The sequence below is a fragment of the Callorhinus ursinus genome, unplaced genomic scaffold, assembly GCF_003265705.2.
Source record: "Callorhinus ursinus isolate GAN/ISIS: 27379988/994484 unplaced genomic scaffold, GSC_fseal_2.0 scaffold24, whole genome shotgun sequence".
NCBI lineage: Eukaryota > Metazoa > Chordata > Mammalia > Carnivora > Otariidae > Callorhinus > Callorhinus ursinus.
Genome location: NW_027397086.1, coordinates 28,789,313 through 28,814,949, shown reverse-complemented (window position 1 = coordinate 28,814,949; position 25,637 = coordinate 28,789,313). Strand labels below are relative to the sequence as shown.

General features: G+C 37.7%; 1 protein-coding gene across 2 annotated transcripts in view; it reads left to right on the top strand.

The window, feature by feature from the left end:
- The window catches only part of TGFBR1 (transforming growth factor beta receptor 1), a 55,145-nt gene extending 30,185 nt beyond the window's left edge, over nucleotides 1–24,960 (top strand). Inside the window, exons 3-9 of one of the 2 annotated variants that reach the window (XM_025888215.2) lie at nucleotides 911–1,141; nucleotides 5,397–5,627; nucleotides 9,505–9,672; nucleotides 11,369–11,525; nucleotides 13,182–13,306; nucleotides 14,328–14,458; nucleotides 20,389–24,960. In XM_025888215.2, coding sequence (XP_025744000.1) covers nucleotides 911–1,141; nucleotides 5,397–5,627; nucleotides 9,505–9,672; nucleotides 11,369–11,525; nucleotides 13,182–13,306; nucleotides 14,328–14,458; nucleotides 20,389–20,514 — 1,169 coding nt within the window. In that variant the 3' untranslated portion in view covers nucleotides 20,515–24,960. Of the gene's footprint in view, nucleotides 1–898; nucleotides 1,142–5,396; nucleotides 5,628–9,504; nucleotides 9,673–11,368; nucleotides 11,526–13,181; nucleotides 13,307–14,327; nucleotides 14,459–20,388 lie in introns of both variants that reach the window. The other variant, XM_025888214.2, reaches the window with a different exon arrangement.
- Nucleotides 24,961–25,637: the final 677 nt, after the last annotated feature.

Below are 25,637 nucleotides of genomic sequence, written 5' to 3'. Positions count from 1 at the left end.
GTAAATAAAATCTTAAAAAAAAAAAAAGAAAAGCTCAATTGATGAATTATTTTTAAAAATGTAATATTGAAAGTGAGTAGTAGACTGGAGACTAATATTTTAGAGCCTAGTGTGAGACAAGCTTAAGGCAAGACAAGCTTGAGAAATTGTGTTACAATTCAGGGAGAAAAAGACAGTGAGCAAATTAAGAGATGTAGAGGATAAATCTAGGTGATCCAGTATGCTTACTACAGAAATTCCAGAAAATGACATACAAGCAGACAGAAAAGAATGTGCTACCAAAATTAATGAAATTAATGAAAAAATACTTAACCAAATACATATAATAAAAAAGTGTCAGTTTCAAGAATAAAGAAAAAAATTGTTTATGCATTCAGCCCAAGGTAACACTGCTTACCTCTAAAAGAGAAAAAGTTCAGATTTTCTTCTTTTTTTAAATACCAAAAGGCTGTGGAACATCGCATATTAATTGTTACCCCAAATTCTTTAGATCAGCCAAGATTTTCCATATATAAAAGCATTAGCCATCTTTAGATAATTTACATATTCAGTGTATAAGGACCCATGTACTCTTCTTAAAAGAAATTACTAGAATTAGGATTCTATCATAAGAAATCCAAATAAAGATCTCAAGAATGGGAAAGTTACTTCCTTAGATGAAGGCTGAAGAGCAGAGGAAGAGTAAGTGGATGTTGACTGAGCTGGTGATCATGAAAGGGGGGCCAGTGGGCGAAGACTGGATGATTCACTTGTTCTGGATTTGAGCCTTTATGAGCTTCTGGAATGAGGTTCTCTGACTAATGGGAGTAGTGGCCAAGTATAGGAAATGTGGAGGATTAGGAAATTATGGTTGCCACCTTCAGTGTATTTGCTATTGTTGATGTTTATTTCATTTGAGGCCCTTTTTCAGGAAAGCCATCATCTGGCCTTGGTCCCGTCGAACTGGCAGCTGTCATTGCTGGACCAGTCTGCTTTGTCTGCATCTCACTCATGTTGATGGTTTATATCTGCCATAACCGTACTGTCATTCACCATCGCGTGCCAAATGAAGAGGATCCTTCCTTAGATCGCCCTTTTATTTCAGAGGGCACTACATTAAAAGATTTAATTTATGATATGACGACATCAGGTTCTGGATCAGGTAATGGAATTATTTTTCCTTTTTCCTAAGAAATCTTTTAAAAGTTAACTGGATTATTTATTTTATTAGTTGGCTAAGCCAGTTTGGCTTAGTGTGTTTTAAAACTTGGGGTAGTGTGAGTACAGATTCCAACTTTAAGCCCAATAAAGATCTGACTGTGACTAGTTTAGCATAGACAAATTAGAATGTATTTTACTGTTGAAATAAGTAAGTCAGCTTCATGTTTGTATAAATTTCAAAGCTTTCTCACCTTCTTACGACTCCATGAGATAGAGAGAATAAGGATAATTATTTTCTTATGGGTGAGGCTGAAGTTCATGGACACTCAAATGATCTGCGGCTACCCATTCTATTCAGGACTGTTTAGCAGCTTTAGTTTTATATTTGAAAGCAAGCATGACAGAAAATGTGTTTGGAATTGTGAAGGTTATTTGCTTTTTTAACATACGAAATTGCTGTCTTTAGTTCAGACCTAGTTTTTTATTAAACTAATGATGATTTTCTCACTTTAGAAAAATGTCTAACCACCTTATTATTTAATCTAGCTTTATGGATTCATGGCCTCTGTGATGTTTGCTTTTCTCAGTTCCATTTGCTGATTCTTGTGGTTTCAGAAATAGACTGGTTAATTGCCAGAATCATACCTTGAAGTGGATTTTGGTATAGCAGTGCTTCATGTTTAAACTGAAAGGGATTTATTTTTTCACTTTCATGTGCTTTGAAAGGACACTAAGAAAGAAAGACCCCTGTCCTCTACAATATTGTAATTTGACACTGGGCCAGGAATCAAGAGATCTAGATTCCAGTGCAAATTTTGTGATTGGTTGGCTCTGACCTTGGTTAAACTGTTTTTCTTCTTTTGGGCTTCTGTTTCCTCATCACAAATATGGAACAGATCCTGAGATATACTGTCTTTTGGAAAATATAAATCAACTTCAAAGAAAGCCTAGGTTTATGGATAAAATGAAGATTTGAAAATATACATAATGGTGGCGCCTGGGTGGCTTCGTTGTTAAGCGTCTGCCTTCGGCTCAGGTCATGATCCCGGGGTCCTGGGATCAAGCCCCGCATCGGGCACCCTGCTCCTCGGGAAGCCTGCTTCTCCCTCTCCCACTCCCCCTGCTTGTGTTCCCTCTCTTGCTGTGTCTCTGTCAAATAAATAAAATCTTAAAAAAAAAGAAAAAATATACCCAATGAAAATTTCACTAATTTTATAATCAAGTTACTAAATGAACATTAAAGCAGAAGTTGTGACCGGAGGAAGAATATGACTGAAGCATGAAATCACATCTGATACTACAGAAAGTTCACACAATGACAAATGTCTGTTTATTTTAAGGAAATGAATATATATTGATTTATATGCATATCTGTTGAGTCATATAAGTATGAAGAAACTGACTTCTTGGCCTGAAGTCGTCTGTTGACTTTGGCCATGTATATTCAGTAAGTGACTTCGATCCATGACACTAGGACACATATAGGCTTGCACTGGAACCCAGGTCTTTCAAGGCAGCCTTTAAGGATCCCTGAGACCATTGTGAGCAGGGAGGCAGCTAGAGGTTGGATTGAGATGGAACAGCCTTGGCACTGAAGTTGTGACGGTCTTTGGGCTGGAGTGGTAGAGGAGTGGAGAGAGCTTATTTTAGGGCTTCCCCAGGGTTTCCAGTTGATTCTGAGTTAGTCCAAAGGGTTCCCAAAGGAGATCGGGCTCATTCTAGAAGTCATCCTAGATCAAAAAAACTGTGATAAGCAAAGACCAAAGTCACAGAAAATCAGGGTGGCTACAGATCATTTGGAATTAAACCCTTGTTGCCAAACTTTACACCCAGGGAAATCACAGCTGCTCATGCCACTTGGCACAGTAGCACTCTATCATGCCTCCAGGGGAATAAACCTACCTAAAGGATTAGAAGAAATTGCTGTCTGGAAGGCGGCAGAGTTCTGAATAAGAATACATTTATTTACTTTTTAAGATACAGACATGAAGTCCAGAATGAAATCACTCTTTTTCCATTTTATCTGTATTTTTAGATACATCAGGAACCACAGCTCTGTTGTCTGAAAGCTTCTCTCTCTCTTTTTATGCCTTACCCTGCAAAAACTTGTCTACGTTGTTTGCTAGCTCTGTGGCTTCGGGCAGTTAGCTGATGTCTCATGCCCAAGTTATTTTATCTTTAAAACGAAAGTAAAGAACCCTGCCCTGTGCACGTCATTGGATTGTTGTGAGGTTCAAATGAGACAAGATGTTTTGATAAATTGTAGTTCTGTCCAAATGACAGGTGTTACTCTTATTGGAAAGATATTTGGAAGAAAAATCTGACATATGGTATCAATTTGCTGCATTGTACCAAAAAAACTTCGTTGAAGATCGCGATCTTCCTGTCATAGTTCATTATGTGCTGAATGGCCTCCAAATTGATTGAGACAGAAGCTATCTTATGTTGAATGATAGAAAATGCCACCTGTTTCCCTTCTAGTCATTATAAAGCCTTAATGCTGTCTCATGCATGGGACTCATGACTGTAAGTAAAATGTCTTTATGTAATACCCTTTTGTTCTTTCGCTTATTGAGAAAAGGTAAAACTAAACATTTCATGTTATGAACTCATATATTTATTATTTAGTATCATGACCATAGTGGAGGAAAGGCCTGGTCTCTATTTCTGAAAGACTGTATCTTTAACTTGGACACTGTGGGCAGCTCTATGCCTGAAGCTAACCTAATCCCTGTTGCATTAATTTGAATCACAGGTTGTGAGTGTGCCCTTATTTAAGCTGTCATTAGATTGTAAAGTGTGTGTGTACATGTGCACATGTGCCAGTTTTTGAAAGAGTGTGAATCTCTTAGGCCACTGTCCATTATGTCTTGTTCATGCTTATAATCTCTTACAATGTACGCAGGTTGTTCAGGTCTTATTTCTATTGTTCACTGCATGCGAAACTGCTCAGACCCTGTTTCCCTATTGAAGTTTTTCTCTCAAGCAGTTCTAAGGATACAGAAGAGGAAAGCAGAGAACATAGAGATTTGAATTAGCCCTATTTATTTTTCTCTTTAGAAGAAAATTACTACTTTTTAAAAATGCTCATGTATTCATGTGTATGGTAACTAAATATAGATAATATGATGAATCTAGATTTGGCTTTGAATTTTAGTTTGGGATCTAGAATCCAGTGATAATGGGGAGACAAAAATTTTCTTTGTCCTGGTAGCCTTTCTTGACGATATCATTTACATGGGACCTGAATGTGTTAGACATTTTCAGACTTCCCATTTGTAATTCCCCTTTCTTCTGTACTCCTTGCCTTTCTAACTTCCAGAGTAGCCTCCTGAAGTTAACTCTTAAGTGTACTTTAAATCTTGAAGTATATCATATGACCCCATTCAAAGGCTGAAAGAAAATTTTATAAATTAGTATCCATACTAAACAACACAATTAAGGTTCCTAGTGCATAAATTGCTTGTCTTGAAATGGTTTCTGTGATAATTTTTACTGATTTATTAAAATCAGTATGGATTGTACACACTGATTTTATGTTTCTTGTGTTCACAGTTTTCTCCTCATTCATGAACCTTTTCAGAAATTTTTAATAGTTCCTGTTTCATCCACAGCTCTCATTGGTCATTTTTTTTTTTTTTAAGGATTTTATTTATTTGACAGAGTGAGAGAGCACAAGCTGGGGGAGTGGCAGGCAGAGGGAGAGGGAGAAGCAGGCTTCCCACTGAGCAAGGAGCCCGATGCAGGACTAGATCCCAGGACCCTGGGATCATGACCTGAGCTGAAGGCAGACACTTAACCAACTGAGCCACCCAGGCGCCCCTCTCATTGGTCATCTTGAGCTCAGCATTCAGTACTCTTCATACTCTGATGACAGCTTCCCTTCTCTTCCACTGCTTTACCACACACATTGCCTTCTGTTTAACTGAGCTGGTTCCGTAAACAATCATTCATTTCCCTCTTCTACCTTTGCTTTAATATTCCTCCTGCCTGAAAATCTTATTTCCTCTTCTCCTGTGGTGCTATCCCTTCTGTAAAGGACAGTCAGATTCAATTTACTTTATAAAGCCTACCTGGACTCTCTAGGCAGGAGTTTCTAGATTCTTTTATTATATTTTTTATCCTATTTTCATTTTATTATGAATTACTATTTTTGCAAATGTAGTCTGCTGCTCCTTAGTGAGATTGTTAAGTTCCTTAAAGACAGAGCTTTTGGAGTTCTTCTGTCACTCTTTAATGCTTATTTTTATCTTTAGGTTTACCACTGCTCGTTCAGAGAACAATTGCAAGAACTATTGTGTTACAAGAAAGTATTGGCAAAGGTCGATTTGGAGAAGTTTGGCGAGGAAAGTGGAGAGGAGAAGAAGTTGCTGTTAAAATATTCTCCTCTAGAGAAGAGCGCTCATGGTTCCGTGAGGCAGAGATTTATCAGACCGTAATGCTACGTCATGAAAACATCTTGGGATTTATAGCAGCAGACAATAAAGGTCAGTAACATCTGCTTCTCCTTTGAGTATAATGAAACCTACTTGAGCCTTTCTACAAATACGGCTACTAAACATTGTCAGATTTGATGAGAGTTAAATGTTTGTCGTACAGATTAGACCCATTAAGTCAAAAAGAATATATTAGAAACCTTTACAAACAGGCACTTCTTCTTTTTTTTTTTTTTTTTTTTTAAGAGATTTTTTATTTATTTGGCAGTGAGAGAGAGCACAAGCAGGGGCAGTGGCAGGCAGAGGGAGAGGGTGAGGGAGAAGCAGGCTCCCCACTGAGCAGGGAGCCCGTTGCGAGGCTCAGTCCCAGGACCCTGGGATCGTGACCCGAGCCGAAGGCAGTCGCTCAACCAACTGAGCCACCCAGGCGCCCTCCCTTCCCATTTTCTTCAACGATATTTATTTCTTCAGAATATTGTTTAATGATTTTCTCTTTTGCTTTTCTGTATTTTCAGATTTATTCTCAGTATGCATTTATTGGGGGTTTTTTTTTTAGTTTATTTCTAGAAAATTTCCAATATATAGAAAAGTGGAGCGAGTAGAGTATAAAGAAACCTGTCACCCAGCTTCAACAGTGATTATTAGCTCATTGCCAATCGTATTTGATCTGATTCTGCCTACTCTGCCTCTGTCTGAATTATTTGAAGCCAAAGATATGATAATATATCTTTTTATCCATAAACCCCTTTCTTTTGTATCTTTAGATTAAGGAATCTTAATGCAGCGTGACCAAACTCTTGTTTTCAATTTTTATTTTATTTTTTTTAAAGATTTTGTTTGTTTTTTCATGAAAGACAGAGAGAGAGAGAGAGAGAGAGAGGCAGAGGGAGAAACAGGCTCCCAAGGAGCAGGGAGCCCGACGCGGGACTCGATCCCAGGACTCTGGGATCATGACCCGAGCCGAAGGCAGACGCTTAACCATCTGAGCCACCCAGGCGCCCACCTGTTGTCAATTTTTAAAATGTCATCAGTATCCAGTCAGTTTCACATTTCTGCAGTTGTGTCTTCTTTTTTTTTTTTAAACAATTGGTTACTCACTTTAGGATATGAAGTCCACACATGGCATTTGGTTGATATTTATCATAAATCCCTTAAAATTGCTTTGTTTCTCTTGTTTTTCTTCTTGCAGTTTCTTGAAGAAACTGAATTATTTGTCCTGTAGGGCTTATCACATTCTGGATTGTGTTGATTGAATTTCCGTAGTATCTCTGAACTTTGTCCTTGTATTTAAAAACTGGTAGTTAGGATGAGAGACTAAGTCTGAGTAATTGGATTGGTTTCCTGAAAATATTGTATGCTTTCCTATATATTGTATACTTTGTATTATATACTTGTATACAACATGCTGTGTATTGTATATTATATATTGATATATATATCACATTAAGAGCCATCTAATATTTGATTAGCTCTTTCTTTAAAGATTTTATTTGTTTATTTTAGAGAGAGAGAAAGCGCACAAGCGGGGGGAGGAGCAGATGGTGAGGGAGAGAGAGGGGGAAAGGGAAAGAATCTCAAGCAGACTCCCCGCTGAACTCAGAGCCCCACCTGGGCTTGATCTCAGAACCCTGAGATCATGACCTGAGCCAAAAAGGAAGGGTTGGATGCTTAACCGACTGAACCACCCAGGCGCCCCTTGATTATCTCTTTTTTGTGACTTAGGGCAGTGATGGATGTCATGGCTGTAGGCAGTGATTTATCAGTGGCTACTACCAATTCAGTATTACTTAATGTAAAAAGAAGACAAAAGCAGTGATCATAGTTTGACCAAGTCCTTAGTTTTCATTTTCTTCTGCCTTTGGCACCATTTAGCGTCCCCTCTTAACTCTTAAAACAACCTTACAAACAATGTTCTGTGACTCTAGATTTTCTGTTTATTTCTTATTTCTTAGTAGTTGTGTTTGTTTTCTAAAACTCTTTTTACTGATTTGTATGAAGGCTCTAAGTCTACAAACAGTAATTGCTCCCTTGAAGGACTTAGCCACATGCATAGTTTCAAACTCAGCTGTGGTGGTTGCTTTTAAATCTGTCATTTGGGGCTCAAACCTGACCCAGGCCCAACATGTTTTAGACATACTCCAAGTTGCAAACACCCTGGCGCAAAATGCCCTTGCCTTTGTGCCCTGAACTTTCTTTTCCCATTTGCTCAGCCAGCAGCCAAGCTAAGCTGGTGCTGTCATCTGGTGGTCACCATGGGAACTGGCTCACCCTCTTGGATCTTCCTTACTCTCTCTGTCAGAGGTTAATGGACTTTTGCCCAGAATCTAGCCCATCCACTCTATTTCCCTTCTCCTTTATCTTTATCTTCCTGATATAGTTAATTCCACCTCAGACAACCCTTTATATTACACAGCCTCTTACATATCCTTCTTCTGCTTCTCTTGTTAATTACCTCAGAAAATCTCCCTTTCTTCCATCTGCCTGTGTTCCTCTTAATTTGTCAGCCTTTCAGAATTCAGTCATGATTAATAAGCATGCAGATAAAAATAGTGATGCATTTCTATCAGGGAAAAGAAAAGGTACAAGTTTGAATAGAAACAATTTATAAAGTTTATGAAGAGTAAGCTTTGTTTATATATAAAGTTTGTAAAGAACTAGTGTCGTGAGTATCTAAATTGTTTTGAAAGTACCCAGAAATCCCCTCCCGAATCTTCTGAAAATACCTTTCTTAATCTCATCTAATCAGAGTTGCTTTCCTTCAAGTACAACTTTCAAAATTATAGAATCTATTTTATGTCAGTTGGGGTGGGGTTTTGTTTGTTTGTTTGTTTGTTACAACCAATAGGGAAGGAGACAGCCCATTTTAAATTCTTATGACCCATGCATTCCATGAAATGCTTAATCAGTTCTATTTTTTAACTCTTCTTAACAGTTTTGCAAAAGTAAGGTATTCTTGCTGTGTAAAAGAAGAAACAGAGCCTCATTGGTTAAGAAACTTATCTGAGGTCACATAGTCAATAATAACTAGGCCCTGGATTTCCCCCCAGGTCAGAATGACTCCAAATGTGTATCTTTTACTAAATTGTGCTGCTTCCTAGTGTATGGTTTTCTTGCTACTCCTAGGTTAAATAGGCTTTTGTGGACCAGACTAACCTAGAAGCCTAGCCAGAGTTTTTACCATGATTCCCATGGGAAAACACATTTCAAATCCATGTATTTTTGGAATACATATTCCTAGTTGTCGAAGTTCAGAATCACCTTGTGTAAAACTGGGTTCAGCCCCAGCTTTTTTTCCTCCTGACATTTTAGTTTCTGTTCCAGCTTTACCATTTGTCAATAATACCACTATTTTTATATTTTTTCTAAGCTGGAAACCTTGGAATAATAATCCTCTTATCTGGCTTCTTTGTGAACTGAATATATAGTCTGTGATTAAAGCTTGCATTTCTTCATTTAAGCTCACTTTCAGTTTTATCCTATACTATTCCATTCCTTCTGTGGCTACACTAGGCTCCAGATACTTCTCATCTTCCACCCATTCCCCTTTCCCTTCCTCCTTCCAGAAACAACTACTGAGCACCCCACCTGAACCAGACATTTTTCTAGCCACTCAGGAGTCCCAGCTCTGCTACCATCTTCTGTGTAGATTCGAAATCACCATCTTTGAACTATGATTCCTTATCTCTTAAATGGGATTAGTTATCCTTGCCTTATCTCAAGAATAGGGGGCTTACTCAGGGGATCTAAAAGATATGTATGTAAAAGTATAAGACAAAGTGAAAATATGAAGGAAATAATATTCAAACCTAAGGTACTGTCGTCATGTTGCAGTTGTGGAATTCAGGATTGAGAGTAAAAAGTGGTAACTTCTGAATAGATAAATTGATGTTCTACAAACCATCTGAAACATTGTTACTCTACTCTACAGATAATGGCACATGGACTCAGCTCTGGTTGGTCTCAGATTATCATGAGCATGGATCCCTTTTTGATTATTTGAACAGATACACAGTTACTGTGGAAGGAATGATAAAACTTGCTTTGTCCACAGCAAGTGGACTTGCCCATCTCCACATGGAGATTGTTGGTACCCAAGGTAACTCAAAGTACTTATGTTATTCAAGCTTTAAATTCCCATGAATCTAATGTCTGTTAGAAAATTTTTTAAGAAGACAGCCTAAATAAAGATGTTTAAAATGCAGTTTTTAATGAAATTATTTTATCTTTCTGTTGAAAATCTCAGGTGGAGTTAGGAATATGGGAATTTGTTTAGAGATTCTCTAGTCGTTGTAACAACACTGATAGGTATGTGAGTTCTTAAAAGTAGCATCTAGTCTTGTGATTTTTGAGGATCTCGACTTCAGAATTCAAGTTTGAAAGAATGTGTGTTTTTATGTGTAGTATCAAATGTAATGTGAAAAATGCTTTTTTAAAAATCAACATGCCACCTAATGTTATCTGGCCATCTAATAATTATATTTGACTCTGAGATAAGGAGACTGCATGAGACCATTTTGTAGTTGAAAAATTATATACTAAATTTTAGTTACGAAATTGTTATGGTATGATTTTTGTGCCATGTAGGATTGTCAAATGCCAATATATCTCTGTCCTCTAGTGATTATCCTCTTGCCACCAGGTGGCTCCCTCACTCCCCACTTTACCACACACATGCTCTTTCACATCTTAGTCTCTCCCTCATCTTTGTAATTGTTACTGTTGTTGATAATAACAGTTGTATTGCGTTATGATTCACATATACAATTCATTTTAAGTTACAATTCAGTGGCTTTTAGTGTATTCACAGAGTCGTGCATCACCACGTCCATTTTAGAATGTTTTCATCACTCCAAGAAGAAACACTGTGCCCATAGCAGTCACTCCCCATATCCTCCCAAATTCCTTAGTCCTGGGCAACCACTAATCTACTTTCTGCCTCTATAGATTTGCTCATTCTGGACATTTCCTTTAAATGGAATTGTATCATATGTGATCTTTTGTAGCTGGCTTCTTTTCTCTTGGCATGCTCTCAGGGTTCATCCATGTTATAGCATGTATCAGTACTTCATTCCTTTTTATGGCTGAGTAATATTCCATTGTTTGGATATACCACATTTGTCCATCAGTTGATGGACACTTGGGTTGTTTCCACTTTGGGCTTTTGTGAATAATGCTTCTATGAACATTGGTGTGCACTGTGTGTGTGTGTGTGTGTGTGTGTGTTTTCAGTTCTCTTATACAGTGGAATTACTAGATTATACAGCAACTAACGGTTTTGAGGCATTACCAGACTGTGATTCTTTTTTCCAAAGTGGCTGCACCATTTTACATTCCTACCAGCAGTGTGGGAGGGCTCCAGGGTTTCCACTGTTAGTATTTAAAGGTTGTAAATTTAATACTGACTGCATTATAGTTGGTAGGTAAAGGAAATGGTGTAGATGCTTGGTCCTTGGACTGAAAGATCAGTCTGTGACAAGAGTTCCATAAATAATTCATAAGATGTCAACAAACAAACATCTTTAACCCCCAGTCTTTGAGTTGTTAGACTTACAATTTTTGGGCACCATTTTTTGGAGCATCTTATTTTCTCTGTTTTCTTTGAAGAAATGTAATTTTAGCAACTTTTGGTATAATGATTCACTTGAGGTTGTTTAGTAATTGTCCAGGTATTGTGGGTGATGTGAGCTGAAATGCTTTGACATTGGGATAGGAGTAGAGGCTTTGAACCTAAAGGGGAGAATTGTGATTGGTATCACCTTTTAAGCAATCGCGTTTACTTTTGGTTTCTTTAGGGAAACCAGCCATTGCTCATAGAGATTTGAAATCCAAGAATATCTTGATAAAGAAGAATGGAACTTGCTGTATTGCAGACTTAGGACTGGCAGTGAGACACGACTCAGCCACAGATACGATTGATATTGCTCCAAACCACAGAGTGGGGACAAAAAGGTATGCTTGTGAAGAGTGTTTATTAGCTTCTGAAATCAGCTTCTTTTTCATTTCCTTCTCATTTTTATGTACACACCTTCTGAAACTCAAACCTGTACTTTATCAGATTGCCCACAGGTAGAAGATCTCATGGTCTTGCCTGCTCTGAAGCCAAGGTTACCTGACTTTTAAAGATGCCTGCTGATGAAAGGTGGCCCTTCCAGAAAATATTATCATTTGTTATATTAATTATAATAACAATAGTAGCTGATGTTTACAGGGTGCCCAGTATGTGCCAATCATTTTAGTGTGTCATATATATATATAATCTCAGTTAATGCTCTCTTCAAATGCTATACTGTAGCTAGCCCAACTATTTTCTGATTTTTAGTTCCTGGAAATACACCTTTCTTTCTCCCTTAGAATTTCTGCATATACTGTATCCTAGAGCAGACTTTGCCCTGCTGTTTCCCTGACTTGTACTCACCCTTCCTTTCTCAGAGGTAGCCCTTTCTGGACTGAGGTACCCTTACCAAGGGCTCTCATAGCAGGCTGAACCTGGACCATTAGGGCACTTAGCACATTATAACTCTCCATTTATTTGTCTGTATGTTCCATTGGTTTGCAAGCTGCTTGAGAGCAGCCTTGTGTTTGTTGGATCCACAAGTTTTCTAAAGAACATGACTAGGTGGGTGACATTGTCCTCATTTCACAGATGAGGAAACAGCCCCGTGGAAGGCAAGTCACAGGGTCAGCCTCATGCACATGGTAACCTGAAGAGCGGAGATTCGAACCTCGGCCTTTCTGACCCAAAAGGCCTTACTCTGTATATTATCACAGCATGTTGCCACAGCATATCTCCACATCACTGCCTCGGCCTCGGATAGAGCCAGGCTTCATTCTATCTCAGTGGTGTTTATGATTTCTGGATTCAGCAAGGACTCTCGGAACTCTTGACTTAGGCGCCCAGGACAGTGGTCGCTGCAGGTCTTCATGAATCCTGATGTATAACTTTAGTAGGGTTTTTAAAACTTCAGAACCCTACAACGTGGCATCAGTAGGAGGACTGGCATTCATTTTTTATCTATTATTTTGTTCCCTGGATTATGTCCTCATCCTTTCATCCTGTTTTAGTGAGAAGACTTATAGATTAAAATATGTGGCCCCCACATAGTACTTGACAAAGTAGGCGGTGTGTGTTAAGACATTCTTAATAGCCATGATTGTTACATATGTGTCTTTCATTGGAAGCTAAGATCATAAGGCAGATAGCATGAAATTGCTGTTTCAGCTTTTCACGGCATTTAGTTGACATCATTAGTTTTCAAATCAGTTTGGATATTTAATATTTTTCTTGAGTTTAATATGATCTCAGTTATATAATATTGAATATATATGTCTATATATGTATGGTGATATCTGAAAGAATGTTGATCAAAGTGTTAACAAGGGGTGGTAGTAATGGAATGAGTTTTCACTTTGTACTTTATGAACTTTGGGAAAATTTTTATAAGTATGAGTCATTTTAAAAAGTAGCAGAACCATGCTGAAAGGGGAGAAAAGTCTTAAAGTTAATACCGATTTTTAAAAAAATTCTCAGGAAAAAAAAATATATGAAACAGTTCAAAAGTAAAGTGACCACCATTCCATAAAGTAAATTGCTGACTTCTTTTTTAGGTACATGGCCCCCGAAGTTCTAGATGATTCCATAAATATGAAACACTTTGAATCCTTCAAACGTGCCGACATCTATGCAATGGGCTTAGTATTCTGGGAAATAGCTCGACGATGTTCCATTGGTGGTAAATTTCTCCCCCTCCCCCAACAGTTTATTATGAACAGAAGCTGTTCCTGGATAGCCTTTTTTTTTATTGAATGAAATTATACACATCAGCGGTCTAAAATTATGTTCACCAGGTGATCACTGAGAGTGCCAAAGAAAATAAAGGAGATAAAACCTGCAGTAAGGGGAAATGACATGACATGCTTATTTTAGTGTATTCTTTTTCTATTTCCATTTGAATCTTGGGAAGCATCAGAAACCAAGCCCTTGTTATCTTGGAATATAGTTATTTAGAATGGATGACTACTTGAGAGGCCACCCAGGAAGCTGTTTCTAGCATGTACCTGGGTCAAACTACCCCCCTTCCCGCCAAGAGTGTGGTTCTTTTGTCTAACTTCTTAGCTGGAAGTTATATATACAGAATACAATTACATTGCCATTATACTACTTTTTAAACTAAGTTTATTTTAAGTTAATTTTAGATTGAGCACTTTGGATATTTACTTGAGCAATAGTTTCTCATCCTTGGTGGCCCAGGCTTGGTTGAGCTAGGGTCTCAGGTTTATGTGGCAGTAACAGGGAGAGTGTGTCTCTGTATTGTAGCAAAGAGGACAGATCCAAGTAGAGGTAAAGGATTTGCACCTCAGATTTGCCTGTAGGATTTACATCTCCATGGTAGAGTGTATATCCCTATACCAAGGCTGAGCACTCACAGAATAAAAACTCTCATTTCTTGCACATGAGGGTTCTTCGGGAAAATATCAATCAGGTCATTACAGCTCATAGTTAACCATCATTAAAATAGGTTTTGCTGATCCCATAGTGATATTTAGTTTCAAGGTGTGGGCCCAGTACCAACTCAGAGAGATGGGTTGTTGATGCAGATGTAGATGAGATAGAGCAAGCTAGAAGCCCTGTTCCACTTCGCTAATTAATTAATGGAACCCTGAAATAGGACTCTTGGGTCTTCCTGGACAAAGAATGGTCTGGCATTATCTGAGTAAATTCTTCAAAAAATATATATTTTTTAACCAATATAGGAATTCATGAAGATTACCAGCTGCCTTATTATGATCTTGTACCTTCTGATCCATCAGTTGAAGAAATGAGAAAAGTTGTTTGTGAACAGAAGTTAAGGCCAAATATTCCAAACAGATGGCAGAGTTGTGAAGTGAGTATTTATTTTGGATACTACACAATTTTCTAAACTGTTTCTGCTTGGTATGTGGAAATTTGCTACTTTTCTTTAAGGAAAATAGACACAGGAATTTTCTTTTCTTTTCTTTTCTTTTCTTTTCTTTTCTTTTTTCTTCTTTCTCTTTTTCTTTTTTTTACCCCATGGCAGTTAAACCAGTGAAAGAAAAACAGAGTAATTTGGTTTTCATGTTTAATCTCAAGGACATCAAAAGGGCCATGGAGCATTTTTAGTGGCCATCAATGTCTCAGAATAGTATTTAAATCTACCAGTGAACCAAGGCACCTGCATTTTCATTTTATCTGTCTTTTACATGGAATGTTCATTCCATTTACATTTAATGCACTTATCAGTATGGATAGGTTTAAGTTCACCATCTTTTTTTTTTTTTTTTTTAATAAGTGCACTCTCCAATCCCCATCACCTATTTAACCCATCCCCCCCATGCATCTCCCCTTTGGTGATCATCAGTTTGTTCTCTGTAGTTATGAGTCTGTTTCTTGGTTTGTGTGTGTCTCTCTCTCGCTCTTAACTTTTTTTCTTTGCTCCTTTGTTTCTTAAATTCCACATATGAGTGAGATCATATGGTATTTGTCTTTCTCTGACTGACTGGCTTCACTTAGCATTTTACTCTCTAGCTCCATGCATGTTGTTGCCAATGGCAAGATTTCATTTTTTTTTTTTATGGCCAGTATTCCATTGTATATATACCACATTTTCTTTATCTTTTCATCTATCAGTGGACACGGTTGCTTCCATAGTTTGGCTATTGTAAAATAATGCTGCAACAAACACAGGGGTGCATGTAACCCTTTCAGTGTTTTTGTATTTGGGGGGTAAATCCCCAGTAGTGTGATTCCTGGTTCATAGAGTAGTTCTCTTAATTTTTTGAGGAACCTCCATACTATTTTCCACAATGGCTGCACCAGTTTGCATTCCCACCAAGAATGCAAGAGGGTTCTTTTTTCTTCACATCCTTGCCAACACTTGTTGTTTCTTGTGTTTTTGATTTTAGCCATTCTCACAGGTGTGAGGTGATATCTCATTGTAGTTTTGATTTGCATTTCCCTGATGATGCACGATGTTGAGCATCTTTTCATGTGTCTGTAGGCCATCTGGATGTCTTCTTTGAAGAAATATCTGTTCATGTCTTCTGCCCATTTTTTAATTGGATTCTTTGTTTTTTGGGTATTGAGTTATATCAGTTCTTTATATATTTTGGATACTAACCCTTTATCAGAGATGTCATTTAAAAATATCTTCTCTGGGTGCCTGGGTGGTGCATTTCAGTTAAGCATCCGGCTCTTGGTTTCAGCTCAGTCATGATCTCAGGGTGGTGAGATTGAGCCCCCTGTCGAGCTCTGCACTCAGCGTGGAGTCCACTGAAGACTCTCTGCTTCCTCTGCCCCTTCCCCCACTCTCTTCTCTCTTTCTCTCTCACTCTAAAATAAATAAATTAATTAAAAAAAAAATCTCCCATTCAGTAGGTTGTTTTAGTTTTGTTGATTGTTTACTTTGCTGTGCAGAAGCTTTTTATTTTGATGTAGTCCCAATAGTTCATTTTTGCTTTTATTTCCCTTGCCTCGGGAGACATATCTAGAAAAATGTTGCTACAGCCAATGTCAGAGAAATTATTGCCTGTGCTCTCTTCAAGGATTTTTATGGTTTCAGGTCTCACATTTAGGTTTTTAATCCATTATGAGTTTATTTTTGTGTGTGGTGTAAGAAAGTGTTCCGGTTTTGCTCTTTTGCATGTAGCTGTCCAGGTTTCCCAATACCATTTGTTGAAGAGACTTTTTCCCTTAGTATATGCATTCCCCCATTGTCAAAGATTAATTGACCATATAATCGTGGGTTCATTTCTGGGTTTTCTGTCCAATTCCATTGATTTCTGTGTCTATTTTTATGCCAGTATTATACTGTTTTAATTACTACAGCTTTGTAATATAACAGTCTGGAGTTGTGAGACCTCCAGTTTTGTTGTTTTGTTTTTCTAAGATTGCTTTGGTTCTTTTTGTGTTTCCATACAAATTTTAGGATTGTTGAAGTTCTATGAAAAATGCTGCTGGTATTTTGATAGGGATTGCTTTAAATGTGTAGATTGCTTTGGGTAGTATAACAATATTTGTTCTTCTAACCCATGAGCATAGAATGTCTTTCCATTTCTTTCATCGTCTTGAACTTCTTTCATCAGTGTTTTATAGTTTCCAGAGTACAGGTCTTTTACCTCTTTGGTTAAGTTTATTCCTAGGTACTTTGTTGTTTTGGGTACAATTGTAAATGGGATTGTTTTCTTAATTTCACTTTTGCTGTTTCATTATTACTGTGTAGGAATGCAACAGATTTCTGTATGTTGATTTTGTATCCTGCGACTTTACTGAATTCATTTATCAGTTCCAGTAGTTTTTTTGGTGGTCTTTAGGGTTTTCTATATATAGTATCATGTCCTCTGCAAATAGAGGTCACCTACATTTTATTATTTTTTTTTAAGATTTTATGTATTTATTTGACAGAGAGACACAGTGAGAGAGGGAACACAAGCAGGGGGAGTGGGAGAGGATGAAGCAGGCTTCCCGCTGAGCAGAGAGCCCGATGTGGGGTTCTATGTGGGGCTTGATCCCAGGACCCTGGGATCATGACCTGAGCTGAAGGTAGACGCCTAATGACTGAGCCACCCAGGCGCCCCCACCTGCATTTTAAATGAATGTGTCCTTTTGATCAGGGCAGCCCAGAACAATAGGATGGATCTGGATGGAAATTAGGAAGCCTGGATTCTAGACAGCCTGGGCACCATTTCAGAGTTTGACTTTGGGCATATCATTTCAGTTTTCCAGACCCTAACATGCCTTTTATTTATTTTTTTAATTTTTTATTGTTACGTTAATCACCATACATTACATCATTAGTTTTTGATGTAGTGTTCCATGATTCATTGTTTGCATATAACACCCAATGCTCCATTCAGTACGTGCCCTCTTTAATACCCATCACTAGGCTAACCCATCCCCCCACCCTCTAATGTGCCTTTTAAAAGGAGGAAGTTGGATGAGGTGATTGGGAGGATGGTTCTGATGATTTGACATCTTACTCATCTGATTGCCTGTGTGACCATTCACCAGGAATGTAGGGAAAATGCTTTCCAGCAGTGTCTGAGATTCTCAACCCCAGCTCTTACAAAAACTTTAGAAATATTTTTGTACTTGTAAATTTAAAGAATTCCTAAGACAAATTTTATTTAATCTATATGTAATTGCTAGCTGTCACTGTTACAATATTGGCAAGGCAGAGCATTTTCCTCCAGGTGTGAAGTTTTATAGCTGAAGAGGAATAAAAAGCTAGTGACTTAAGTAGTTGATTTTACATATCAAAATAATGTAGGACTCGGGGCGCCTGGATGGCTCAGTCCTTAAGCGTCTGCTTTCCACTCAGGTCATGATCCCAGGGTCCTGAGATCAAGCCCCGCATCGGGCTCCCTGCTCTGCGGAAAGCCTGCTTCTCCCTCTCCCACTCTCCCTGCTTGTGTTCCCTCTCTCACTGTGTCTCTCTCTGTCAAATAAATAAAATCTTTAAAAAATAATAATAATGTAGGACTCAATGGTCGAGACATTGAGAGAGCTCCTTAGCTACCTCCCAACAAAATCAAGTGTCCAGGCCCAGATAAAAATACGTCTTAGCATTCTCAGAGAATTTGCATGTTTAACAAATGAAATTGGGCTAGATTTTGTCTTTTACAAATTTGATCTTGATATTGCAAAGTGCAAACTGGAAGTATTCATGTATTCATTAAAATAAGTAGAGCGCATTATTAAACAGATGGCTTTTTAAGCATGAGGAAAAGTTAACAGAAAACATTAAGAGTACACATGCAATTTGCAGTTACTGTCACATCGTGCTGAATTAATGCCATTGCTGTCATTTTTGTTTTTTCTCCATTTGGTTAGTTTTCTGTTTCACTTTACACTAATTCAGTCTTTTGCTTTTCTGGGGTTTATAAATCTCCTCTCAATAGTTGAAACACATTAAGAACATGAAACTGATAGAATAACTAAGAAGTATCTTCCAGAACCTTCTGAGCTTTTCCAGGCTGGACTTGTAGCTACCTAGGCCAACTGAGCAGCTTTCATCTCGGGAGATCCCTCACCTTTTGTCCTGGGATTCTCTTTGCCTCTGTTACAGTGACTCTTCCTTCCTGGACCCCATGACTTCCTGTTTCTTGGTTTATTCAACTCCCGCCATCTTTTAAGTCTCTGCTCAGATGTTTCCTTATTAGTAGACATGATACCCCTTTAAAATATCACCTTCTTTCCCTGGCATATTGTATCTCCTTCCCTAAATGATGTTTCTCCTTAGCACTTACCACTGACAGTCCATGTATTTCACTTGTTTATTAACGATATGCTTTGGCTCCCTAGAACGTGAGCTTTATGAAGATAGGGATTTTGTCTGTTCTCTTTTGTATCCCCAGTACCTAGGATGGATTCTGGTAAATGGTAGGCTCTCCATAAATTTATAATTTTGTAGAATTGAGTATATGTATGAGTTGGGCATTTGGTCATTTTTATATGGAAACCAGTGTTCATTTCTAGGAAATGTCCCTGAAGTATTTCTTTGATTTGTTCCTTTCTGTTTTCCTCTGTTCTCTTTTTTCCACTCTAGTTTTGAATGTTAGACCCCTTAAGAGGCCTTCTCATTTTCTTATCTTTTCCCTCTTATCCATCCTTGATTTTTTTTCTAAACTTTCTGCAAGGTTTATCAACTTGTATCTTTTTTTAATCAGGTTTATTTTCCAGTTCTTTTGTCACGTTTTTGCAAAGTCAAACAAGAAGCAGGAAACTGTCAGTGATGAATATGAGTATTTTCTTTATCTCTTTGAGGATATTAATAAGTTATTGATATTTTCTTCTCTGTACAACTGTTTTGTCCAAGTTACTTTGGTCTGTTTGTATCAGCTTCTGCCTTCATACTGCTTTCTCTGATGTCTGATCAAACTCCTATTCTCTCTCTCTTTTTTTTAATTAACATATAATGTATTATTTGTTTAAAGGGTACAGGTCTGTGATTCATCAGTCTTACACAATTCACAGCTCTCACCGTAGCACATAAACTCCTATTCTCTTCATGTTTAAAGGCAGGACACTGGAAGCTGATGGAAGCTTTATGCATATGAACAGCACTTACCCACTGTGACCTTTAGGGTGACCTAACTGGGTTGCTTACATCAGTTGTTGGGAGCCACTGATATGTCGATATCTTCAGGTCTTTCCTCTTGGGCTCACATTTCCCCGAGAAGACTCTTCCAGTCTCTTGCCTGGAGGAATATCTACAAGTTGCTGCCTGTGTTTTAGGGAGAAAACCTGTGGTCTTCTCATTTGTGAGTTGTCAGTATGGAACTTTGCCCCCATGTTCCCCAAGTCAGAAATCTCTGTTTTACCCTCCCAGATACAACCTCTAATCTTTTGCTGGGGTGAGAGTGGGGCAGTCACCCAACCGTGTGAAGCTCGGGGAGGGGCAGGTATCTGGGGTTCCAGCTCTTTTGGCCAATCCTCATGTTTTTAGCTTGAACTTCACATCAGAGGAACTCAATGCAGTTAATTCCTTGGTTCTAGGGAGTTTCTATGTGAGTCAGGTTCCTTTTTTGCCTTGACAGCTCTGGTTTAGGATTCAGCTTTTTCTGGTCTGCTAAGTAAGTTGGCCCTCATCCATCTGCTTTCCAGCTGCTGACACCAATACCCCACTGATGGGAATTGAAGTCATTTCTATCTATTTGCTCTTACAAATAATGAGGAAATAAAACAATTGAACATAAGTCACTTGGAAAGAAGATGTACAGAATAAAGATCTTATTCAGATGAATGGAAAGCACTCATTGGCACTCATTAATTATTTTTCTTCTATTATTTTTGCAGGCCTTGAGAGTAATGGCTAAAATTATGAGAGAATGTTGGTATGCCAACGGAGCAGCGAGGCTTACAGCTTTGCGTATTAAGAAAACATTGTCACAACTCAGTCAACAGGAAGGCATCAAAATGTAGTTCTGCAGCTTTGCCTGAACTCTGCTTCTCCTTCAGATCTGCTCCTGGGTTTTAATTTGGGAGGTCAATTGTTCTACCTCACTGAGAGGGAGTAGAAGGATATTGCTTCCCTTTGCAACAGTGTAATAAGGTCATCGAGAAACTCCCCAGGATTTCTTTGGACCCAGGAAACGGCCGTGTGGGTCCTTTCTGTGCACTATGAACACTTCTTTCCCAGGACAGTTACAAAATGTTGTGTAGTCTACCTTTATTTTTTATTAACACAAAACTTGTTTTTTTGTTTTTTGGTTTTTTTTAAAGATGATTGCTGGTCTTAACTTTGGGTTAACTCTGCTGTGCTGAAGATCATCTTTAAGGGTAAAGGAGCTGGATTGTTGAGTTATATAAAACATTTCTTATTTTTAAAGAAAGTGATTTATTCCTGGTTAGTACATTCTCAGAGGATTCTGAACCACTAAAGAGTTTCCTTGATTCAGACTTTGAATGTACTGTTCTATAATTTTCAGGATCTTAAAACTAACACTTATAAAACTCTTATCTTGAGTCTAAAAATGACCTCATATAGTTGTGAGGAACATAATTTATGCAATTGTATTTTGTATACTATTACTGTTCTTTCACATATTCAGAACATTACATGCCTTCAAAATGGGATTGTACTATACCAGTAAGTGCCGCTTCTGTGTCTTTCTAACGCTTACAGTCTGTGTGTCTTAAAAGCTGTAGTATTTTAATTCAAAAAATTTATTTATCTGGGTAACCCAGACTTTTCTGTTTTGTTTATTGGAAGGTTTTTTGTAGTATGTCATTTGGTATTCCATTTTGAAAATGCCTTTCTCCTACCAAAATGTGCTTAAACCACTGAAGAAATGAAGTGGCATTAATTGATAAATGTTATCATGGTCATTTTTTAATATTCTTACATCAAGCTTTTGCATCTAAATTGTGTTGTCTAAGTATACCTTAAAAAAATCAAGTGGCACTGTAGATGCTTATAGTACTCTAATAATTTAAAACTTGTAGCATACAGACTAATTTTTCTAAAAGGGAAAATTTGTCTAGCTGCTTGTGAAAAGTTGTATGGCATTCTGTAAGCCATTTTTTTCTTTATCTGATCAAAGACAGTGTTATTTTTTTAAGAAATGAATTACATTTAAAATTAGGGTGTGTTAATGTTAAATAATAGGCCTTTTTCTAGGAAGGTAAAGGTAGTTAATCATTTGAGTAGGTAACAGGTGTGCAGGAGAGTTACAGTTGTTATGTAGGAGTCAGTGTTCGGTGGACTTTCTGTCTTTGTAACTAAGGTTAGAGTTAGCGTGGTTCTGAGGTCTCACTACACTTTGAAGAAGGCAGCTTCTAATTCAGTCTTTTCTTCTGTGTGCAGATACTGCAACTGCTTAATTTACATGGTTAGGTAATAAGTTTAGTATACCCTTGATATTTGGGAGAGTGGTAGCTAAAGAACATTCTGAAATTTGGTTCTCCGTTTACAGATGTTTTCAGGCAAATTCTGTGTTTAAAGCAAACTTGTCATGATCTTCACACTAAGTTGAAACTGGCTTATAGTAACTGATTTTTACTTCCAGTGCTAAAAGTCTTTTAGGGCTTTTACGGTTTTCAGAGTTCTCTTTATCACTGTGATCGTATTCTGATGGGAGAAAAACTATCATAGCAATGAGGCAAGACATTGACTTTATAGTGCTATCAATTTCCAAATGAAAGGGTCAGAATAACCTTTATAGTATTTGGTCAGTAAGAGATAGTGGCCATTTACGCTGACTGAGCTGCATTCTGATCATCTCTTTTCTCTTACACATAGAATAAATTTGAAAGACTATTTGGTCTTAAAGCCAAAGTAATTTTAGAATGAATGACATATGCATAGGAATTTAGTGTCAGTTTCATGTGTTTAAAAACATCATGGGGAAAAATGTGCTTAGAGGTTAATATTTTGACTCCAAATTTGAGTTTTTTTCTGTAGTTACCATGATTTTGTCAAAGCAAATGAATGGCAGACGTTGAGGGCTTTGTTTTTATAATTATGTTATATTTCCTGTTTAGTAATCTCTAGCTCTCTGATTAGGTACTTTTTTTTTTTCTTGGCCATTTCTACGCCTACCAGATCTGCTTTATGAAATCCAGGGGACCAATGCTAAAACTATTTTTATATAATTTTAAGAACATACCAAAAGTTCTTGTCTGATTTAAAATTGAGATACATGATTTCTCACTTTCATATAAGGTAATCAACTTTTACTGAAGATACTCTTTATTAAATCAAAGATTGAGTTGCAATTATACTCTTGCCTAAGTGGATAAAATGTACTTTTGGTGAGTCAGGGAATTTTTTTAAAAGTTGGAGTTTAGTTCTAAATTCGGTTTACATATTACTGCAGCAAATTCCTTTTCTGGCTAATGACAGTTTGATAAACTCCGATTAGTTAATATTGAAAATGAAAGTCACTTAAAAATGAAATAGATCATGATTACTGTGGCCATAACTGCAGATAACGTTTGACTAGAGTATTGATTTTCTCATTTAGATACACAAGCCTTTGTTTATACTGCCTGTCTTCAGATGCTCACCTTCCAAAATTAAACTTGGTTTAAAATATACCTTCAGACCAATTACTTGTCCACATCCATTTCGTCAGTACCCCGGAGGAGTGGGGATGCGGGAGGTATGACCCAGTGGGGCGCAGGTATCTCTGGCCCGCCCTTCCTAACTTCAGTTTCTCTCAACCTGCCTTCTTGCTGGTCCCTGACTTAGAGATGAATTGCCTTGCCACCACCCTTCCTCGCCCACCTCCCTTCAGCAGCCTTTTGACTGAATAGCTGCTTTGGAAATCTAGAGTAAAATGGTTGACGGAAATGTGGGACATGCTTCCATTTCCTTGAGTCACTGAATGTTGCTGGGAGGGTTCTCCAGGTTTGGAGATGGGGTGGATGATGGCCCTGCTGGCTGCCTTGTTGTGACTTCAGCTGTGGCCAAGGAGTGGGAAGGCAGTGAGGTAGCAGTCATGGCAGCAGGAGCTGTGCCAGAAGCAGCGGCACATCGGGTCCTCTAGGGGACAGGGCGAGGTCCGAAGCCCGGAGTCTAAGTCTGCTGTAGTGATAGTGCTCAAGAAGTGCCTTGAGTCCGTGCACAGTGACATGGTTAGTAACATCAAGAATTCCACATTTCAGTTCTTGTTACAAAATTTCAGTGGTCACTTGGCCATTCTGCAGCTCATGCATGAGCTACCTTCAGTTCCCCCTCTACATCTGAGAGCTGTCCCGTATAGAATATTTTATAAAACAAGATGGCATAGTGCTAATTAAAATGCAGAACAAAATCAGTATCCCCTTAGACATGTCCTATCAAGAGTTTATTTTTATCCTTGCACTGAAAGAGTGATTGTTAAGTCAGCTGTTTCTTTTTGTTTCTTGACTGTGGCAGTGTTCTGGCTCCAAATGATGGAGATTCCAAATAATGGTTCTGTTATAGCATGGCAGGAAATGCCAGTTCAGATATTTTTGAGATCCTAAAGAATAGGTCTGCACATGTAATCTGTAGCTCCTTGTGTCTGTTTTGGAATGCTGGACTACCCATGGGCCCTCTCTCTAGGAATGCTGGAATTCTAAGACATTCTGAGGATTGTCAGTACACTTAAACTTTTCAACACCATTATGCAATCTTATTTGTAATTGTAGACTTTAAAGAATGTGTTTAATAACATTCAACCTGTTTCTTAAAGCTTAAAAAAGAACTTAAGTGAATTTGTTTTTATTTTTTAACGAGATTTGTGAATTGAATATCATGAACCGTGTTTTGATATCCCTTTTTCACATTGTGCCAATGGAATGGGGTGTTTGATATTTCTTTATATGTCAAGGAGATGCTTCAAAATGTCAATTGCTTTAAACTTAAATTACCTCTCAAGAGACCAAGGTACATTTACCTCATTGTATATATAATGTTTAATATTTGTCAGAGCATTCTCCAGGTTTGCAGTTTTATTTCTATGAAGTATGAGTGTTATGTTGCTAAATTACTGAAATGGTACTGTATTGTTTATATTTGTACCCCAAATAACATCTTCTATGGTTTTTGTTTTCTGTATTTTATTGTATTTGTGCAAAATTCTTTTGGCTTTATCAGTGTGATCTCTGCCCTTTCAGATGTGTACAGAAAATGTCCATATAAATTTTCATTTAAGTTGAATGATTTTGAGAAAACTGTAAAGAGGAAAGAAAAACAAAAACTGCAGTTCCCCATAAGTTTTTAAAAGTTGTATATTGTATTTGTAGTAATATTCTGAATGAGTTGTAAATAGGAAGTAGAAGAGCGATGCTTATGTCAAGTCCTAACACTACAGTAGAAAAATGGAAGCAATGCAAATAAATGACTTTTTTTCCCAAGTGCTAGTGGCATAATTTAAAATAAACTGTGTATATTGGACTGAGCCATGCTGTTATGAAATGTAGTTGCTGTGGATATTAGAATTTTTGGATTATTCCCCAGTACAAGTTACATCGTAACGTGGTTGAGAAGTGCCCACCTGCCCCAAGGTGCCTCCATGGGTGTGGTGGCTTCTTCCCACATGTGCAGGAGTTGCTGATCTGACAATGGACAGGATAGGACCTTCCTCCCTGTGAACTATGTTGCCTCTTGCTCAGCAGATTTGCTAAGGTTGTGTTAAAGTGATGTCATTATTTTGATTCTCAAAGTTTTGCAGTTATTTTCAAAGGAAATTTAGAGTGTTTTCATCTTTCCTAATTGAAGGATTTGTGAGAATTGACATAATTTGTAGAAATAGGCTTGGCTTTTTTTTTTTTTTTTTTTTTTTTTTTTTAAGTAGATTTGAACAGTTAGTATGCTGGGAGTGGAAATTTGGCTCATGAGAAAACAGCAGATAGTGGATGAGGAGATGTGGGCCCCAGAACAGTTGGGAGTGGTTTTGTGGAATGGCTTGCTCTTAAATTACAGATTGTCACTTCAATTCAAAGACTGGATTTAGGGATTTTTTTTTTCTTTCTCCATAATAAGACACATCACTAGGATGTAAAGCTTTTGTTGAAAGATGGAAAAAAGAATTATTTTTAAAACATAGATTCAGAAAAACAGCAGAACCAGGTTTATA